The 6,423-nt window shown below is 34.0% G+C and overlaps 1 protein-coding gene across 1 annotated transcript; it reads left to right on the top strand.

The window, feature by feature from the left end:
• Positions 1 to 1,384: 1,384 nt before the first annotated feature.
• Positions 1,385 to 6,161, top strand: LOC149809503 (uncharacterized). Its single transcript, XM_089994805.1, has 9 exons — positions 1,385 to 1,632; positions 2,817 to 2,983; positions 3,267 to 3,371; positions 3,815 to 3,871; positions 4,136 to 4,216; positions 4,397 to 4,431; positions 4,945 to 5,034; positions 5,196 to 5,352; positions 5,934 to 6,161. The coding sequence occupies exons 1-9, from the start codon at positions 1,485 to 1,487 to the stop codon at positions 6,051 to 6,053; spliced, it is 960 nt and encodes a 319-aa protein (XP_089850931.1). The 5' UTR covers positions 1,385 to 1,484; the 3' UTR covers positions 6,054 to 6,161.
• Positions 6,162 to 6,423: the final 262 nt, after the last annotated feature.

A 6,423-nucleotide genomic window follows, 5' to 3' on the forward strand; every position in this document is an offset into this window, starting at 1 on the left:
ATGCATGAAAGAAAAGATAAAAATATACACTTAAATCAATCTTTCTTATTTGTCTCAATGGCTTATAGAATTCTTGGGGTTGTCTTCATCAAATGATCCAAATAAGCATAAAGCATTTTAAAAGACTTTTCATATGTACCATATAACAATTCCTTCTTGTATTCTCGTCCACGTCATGCTTGTTTGTAACTATGTTTTATATTTTTCTTGTGATTGATGTCTTTAATGATTTTTTTTACCGTTATCTTTAAGTTATCATGCATGCATTTACGAATAACACCTGCAATCTACACGAAATAGACTTTTTTTACTCAAAGGTTGTCAAATGAACCACTACATATATACTCTCTTTTTTATGGATCTTTCAAAAATAATCAATCATAGTTTATAGGTTTTTTCTCTTGCATACAAAAGCCACTTTATTATGAGAACTCTTTAAGAATTTTGTTTTATAGTTATACCTAATCACATGATTTTTTAAAAATTCACGACAATGCTTTAAATCATTAAACATTTGCCAGCAATAATGTCTTCATCGTTTGATTTTGTTGTTAGCTACTGAAAAGATTTTCGATCATTAAGTTTTTCGTTACGTAGTTCATCAACCATTTTAAATGTCTATTGTAATGATTTTTAATTGTTCTTCCTTTTATGAGAATCCACATAACGAGAATGTATGCAATCATGTCTTGTTAGTAAAAAATTCAATTCTATTGTCCAATAATTGCTTATATAGCTTATATAACATATCAAGGTTTGACTTTCATGTCATCTTTTGTTTGACACCATCATCATCATTTAATTTTTTGTTGTCTACATGATCGCTTCTACCACTAATTGGTTGTTCTAATGCACGAACTAAATAATAAGACATTATATTTATCTCTTAATTTGCTTGCATGAATACATCATGCATATTAATTCTAACAAACCATCTGATGCAACTAAACAACTATGGGATCCCTTCGTTACCAAATGTTGGATCCTCCTTAAGAGACAGTATAACTAATATTACCATAAATTACCCAAAGTTTTAAACTGTAATTTCTCTTGATATTTGTGATTTGGTAAAAACATAACTATCACATTTTAAACACATTATTTATGTTTCTAAACGACTATTTATCATGATTTTTTTAAAATACTTTTTTGTATTTTTTCATAAAAATTTAGTTTTAACATTGTTTTAATTTATTCATTATTGCCGATATTTTGCCAAAAAATATGGAATTTTTAACAAAAATCCTAATTTTCGCTAGTTTTTGGCTGGCGATATTTTGCCGTTTTAAACTTTTGGTCACTTTGGAGTTTGGGCAGAGTTCATAGATATTTTGTGGGGATTGAATGACGCTCTAGGACCATCTGCACTGCCACTCACATTCTTCATATCTCATCAGCTAAGGAAACCATCCCAAACATGATGCTGTGTCCGCTCTCCTGACCAACAAAAGAGTGATTCTTATCATTATCATATGAGGGAGTGAATGGGGAGTCTCAGGTTTGGCCATCTGAACGTTGGCTCTGTCGAACTAGGGAGCAGAAGGCCTCTAAATCCAAGAATCCCATCGTTTCATGCCGAACCAACTTCGAGGAAATGGCTCAGATTTGCATATGCCAGGAACTCCGATCCCGGTATGCATTCGCTACATTCCTCGCTTCTCTCTCCCTGTTTTTGAGTGCCCATATTTCCGTTGTATGTTATGGTTGAGGCCCACCAATTGTCTTTGATATTATTTCAATTTTTTGGCACGAAAGCTTTGTTGGTATTGCTGAAAATTTGGTGGGGATAGATTTGATCTGGAGATGGTGCAAATTCATGGATAATTCTTCCACAATTTCTGCTTTCTCTAGATGGGTTTAGTTTTTTTTTCTTTATGAGTTGCGTGATGAAACCCATCTGTCACTATGTGTTTTGTGAAGTTTCAATAGTGATGCTGCTGTAAATGTCACTAACCAATAATGCGGTTTGCTGATTTATGAGAACCAAGAAAAAAGAAAAAGAAGATGCTCAAGTGACAAGAAAAATGCCTTCGACGATTTCTGATAGAAAAATCAGGAAATGAATGAGTGGTTAATAGGTCTGATGTATAATTCTGGTAATGTGGAACCGATCTCTTGAACTAGCCGGGTTTGCCTCTAAATATATTTGGGAATTGCTACTTATACACTAGCCTTTTTTGCTGATGTTAGTCCGAGGTGGCGGAGGATTGGCCTTCACAAGGAAATGATAAATTTCATGCTGAAAACAGGCCCGGAGAGTATATATGAAATTCTCATTGTAAAGATAGCTCTGTTTGCAGATACCATCATCTTTTAATCAAGACAATGTAGTCAAAACGAAATGTACTTAGTTAGAATGGGCAAGGTTGTTTCACATTCCTCTGTCATGTGCTTGACCATCTCTCAGTTAAGCACAAATGCCAAATAAGTAACAAAAATGTTCCACTAATTTTTTGGTGTATTTGACAGTTGCATTTTCTAGATGCCGGATGCCTTTTTCATGCATTTACATGATTCAGTTGTATATTTCCAACTATATTTTTGCAAACTTCTATAAAAAAAACTTTGTAACCATCAATTTTACTAGTCGCATCGGTACCTAACCAGTTAGGTTATAGAATTGATTTTTAACCAACAGTAGATCCCATCTGAAAAAATACAAAGATTAAGCAGCTAAATGTACACATTTCCGAAAGCATTTTGTGTTTTGAATGTAGAATCCTGTGTCTACTAGTATTCTGTTTGAAATGTAAGTTCGGCTTTGCATATTCATCTTCTGATTTTGGTCTAAATGATTAAGCGATTTACACTGCCAGGCGGTGACCTTGTGTCAGAAGAAATTTTGGAATTGTTTTTAAGGGAGAGAAAATTGAATGGAGACTTCATATCAAAAGTTTCTGATATACTCTGGGGCAGGGATGTGCTGAGACCAGATGAATCAGAAGCTAGCGTAACAGCTGAGAACAGTCAACAATTTCAAGAGGTTAGCAGAGTTAGTATAAGAAGTTCAATAGTTGATATCTGCAAGTAGTGGAACTGTTTTCTATTCAAAAGAACAATCTTCGAATATCTTGTTTATTCTTTCTTCATTTTGTAAAAGTCAGTTTAATGCGAATAGAACTATGGCTTACATATTTTCTTGGACAAGGTCTAGTGGTATTAATTATAAATTTCTCTGATTTGGTTGTTTTCTTACATTCCTTAGTCCTATTTGTTGCAAATATTCTTGAGCTTGCTTGTTTATGTTATAACTTGTGATTTCTCAGGCCAGCAATGATGAAAATGTTGGTGGATTTCTCAAGCTCACAAAAACTCAAGAGTGGGTTGCAGGTGACATGATTGCACCTTTCAACAAGAAAGCAGTTGTTAAGGTTTGATTTAAATTGTTATGTTTGCAACTAATTAAATGATATGTTTCTTATTATTATATTTTCTTCATTATAAGATACTAACTTTGGCCAAACAACCAAAATGGCTTCACACAGAACAAACTTTTTCTGTATTGAGTTAATTCACTTTGTTTGATTGGATTTGGGGAATTCTTGAAATATACAATTAAACATGTATATGGTAGAGTGTGAAAGGCAGCTTGTTCTTAGACAAATGGGCTGATAGCCGGCAATAGCTGGTCCTTAGACAAAAATCATGTAGCAGAACTATGATCACAATAATAAAAAAATGAAAAAAAGATGGAAACAACTCTGTTTGTTCCTTTTCGGGAATATATTTTAATTTGCCTGTAATATTTAGAAAAATCATGTTTTACCAATGGCAGTAAACTTGTGGACTAAAACTCCTATTTTGATGATGACAGGAACGGCAGAATGACAGTGAAAGAAGAAAGAGACTTGGCCTGCTGAAATATGATGCTGTATGTAACTTGCCCTTGCACTAGCAAGCTCCTTAGCCACAAATGCACCAACAAGCTTTTTAGCCACAAATCGAAAATGCATCTTATACTAAACATATTCACTAACCTGTTGAGTTCATGTTCTCTTGTATCTAAAGTAACAAGTGTGGGTGTGCATGTGTGTTGGCTGGAGAAGAAGCTGATTTTCTTATGCTTAGCACTTGTCTGTATGATAGACTGGGAAAAAAAATAGGAACTGATGCTTGTGCTGACTCTTATGACCAGCTGAAGCGGGAATTAATGCTTTTAACTGTTGTTATAGGAGCTGCTTGCAGTGGATATTGTTTGTTAACCTTGTCTTTCCAGGTATCATTCCTTTGTAAGAATGTGGATTAGCATCTTTCTTTTTTTTTTGCACAACCATGATAGATATAATCATGAATTGTTATCATTATATTTTATATCGCTGAGTGGATATGCTTGGATAACACATTATGAATGTCTTAATTACTTGTGCACTAATGAACTTCCAATTGGTGCAAACAGGCTGCTATCAGTTATGCATCAGGAATTCTCTTCAGGTTGGTTAATCATTTTATGGAAACTTCTAAAACATCTTGAAGAGGAAAATTCTTCTGCTTCTTTCAAGGAATCACAGAGATATTTTATTGTCACAATAGTTCAAAGTTCAAACCTTACAGCATGAATAATGTTAATAGGCATCCTATTGTTCTGATGAAGAGAACATATCGTTGTCTCTTTGTGCATGCCAAGAAAAATAAACAAATATTGGTATCATTATGATTGTCATTTGGAAAGCACACTAATTTTTTTATTGACTTTTGACCAACATTATACTTATTAGTATGTGTGGAAAATTCTTCATTAATTTATTTTGAGGATCTTTGAGCTGGATTTAGCTCCCCAATCTTATTCTGGTTCTGTTGTGCAAATAAATGGCTGCAGTCAATCTTCAAGAATGAGTAGTCTAGACATCTAATCCTTTTCATGACCAAGTATTTCTTAGTCAACTAATAAGACTTGGTTTGGTTAGACGTCGCCTGTTATTAATGTGGAATTTCCATGGGTTGCAGCTGCTTGTATCTTCAGCTCCTCTATAATCATGCGGATAACATCTCAAGGGAAACTGTGCCCCAGATTTTTATGCAAAAGAAATTCAAGAAGTGAGTATTGTGGCATTGATCTAGACTTCTAGTTTGTTTGTTTTCCTAGCGAACTTTCTATGATTTCCCTATTGAAAAGGTGAAAAAAAAACGTTTCCATGAATTTACAATTTTGAATCTTGAAAATTCAACCTTCTTAATAACAAGGTTATGTGGACCAGGATTGGAATTCGAAGTGATGATCTGAAGGATTCCTTTCAAAGAGTGTTGAATGGAAGCACCTTGGCCTTGTCATCTCCTAGGCTTGTGATTCCTGTGGCCATTTATGGACTCTGGGGCATATTGCACCATTTTTTCAATGATTCCTTTGATTTTCAGGTAAAAATTTACTGAATTTCTTGCTAGCCCTCTTTAGCCAAAAAAATAAAAGAAAAATAAAGGAAAAAAAAGCTAACATAATTTGTGAGCAGACACTTTCTGAAGCATCGTCATTTTATGTTTCTTCTGCAAAGTCTGAAATGGTTGTTAGGATGCTCATTTATTTCTTTAATGTATATAACCAAACAACTCAGAAACAGTTGATTGTTTAGACTTTTAATTACAGTTATCACTTGTTAACTGCTTGTTCAACATCATTGAGTTTTCACCTCTATTATGTTAAGTGATTGCTGATCCTGCAACTTGTCTAAGTGGTTGGGCTTTTGAGGGATTGTAGCAATCCTACTTTTTCTGATCATATTTCCTGGATGTGAAATTTATGCTCCCATAATTTTAAACTAGTACTTGTGAATGTTTGTAAGAGTTATATATGCTATACCCCCTTATATAAACAAGCTATTGATGCTAATTTCAAGGGGTTGTTTAGGGTTTGATCATCATGTCTGCATCAACTGCATATCGTTTTGTTTTCTAACTATTCAAAATTATGTTCGCAATTAAGGTACCATTTTTTTTCACAGCTGGCCCCAGCAATGGTTGGAATGTTTGCATACAAAGCTGCTGCTCTGGTTCAAGTTTACAGAGACAATGAGGACTTAAAATTCATTTTTCTGGAGAACGAAGATGATCCAAATCCTTGAAACAAGGCTATCTGCTTCAGTTGAGAATTTGAGTAGTGGTTTGGGCAACTTACCAAAATACAAACATTTACTGTGGCATATCATCTTATATTTACTGCGTTCCAAAAATGTGATGCAACTATTTAGCCCATACATGATTATGTTTTTTACTGTATCCAAGCCAAGAATTTCCAACAACAGTTTCTTTTTTTTTCCAATAACAAATTTCCAACAAGAGTTAACATATAAATAAACATTTCAAGAAAAAGGAAAAAGATTTATTTGCCGAAATTCTTTCCTCCATGGCCCTTCCCTGCTGGTTCTGTCAAAGACAGACCCAAGAGTGGAAGTTCACCAGCTATGTATTCTTAAGTAGATCAGACCATACAGA

Source organism: Nuphar pumila, unplaced genomic scaffold (assembly GCF_984573655.1).
Source record: "Nuphar pumila unplaced genomic scaffold, dmNupPumi1.hap1.1 HAP1_SCAFFOLD_1161, whole genome shotgun sequence".
NCBI lineage: Eukaryota > Viridiplantae > Streptophyta > Magnoliopsida > Nymphaeales > Nymphaeaceae > Nuphar > Nuphar pumila.

Coding starts and splice junctions, on each gene's coding strand:
- LOC149809503 (XM_089994805.1), top strand. CDS start 1,485: ATGGGGAGTCTCAGGTTTGGCCATCTGAACGTTGGCTCTGTCGAACTA. Junction 3,372..3,814: donor ACAAGAAAGCAGTTGTTAAG/GTTTGATTTAAA, acceptor TGATGATGACAG/GAACGGCAGAATGACAGTGA. Junction 5,035..5,195: donor ATGCAAAAGAAATTCAAGAA/GTGAGTATTGTG, acceptor TATGTGGACCAG/GATTGGAATTCGAAGTGATG.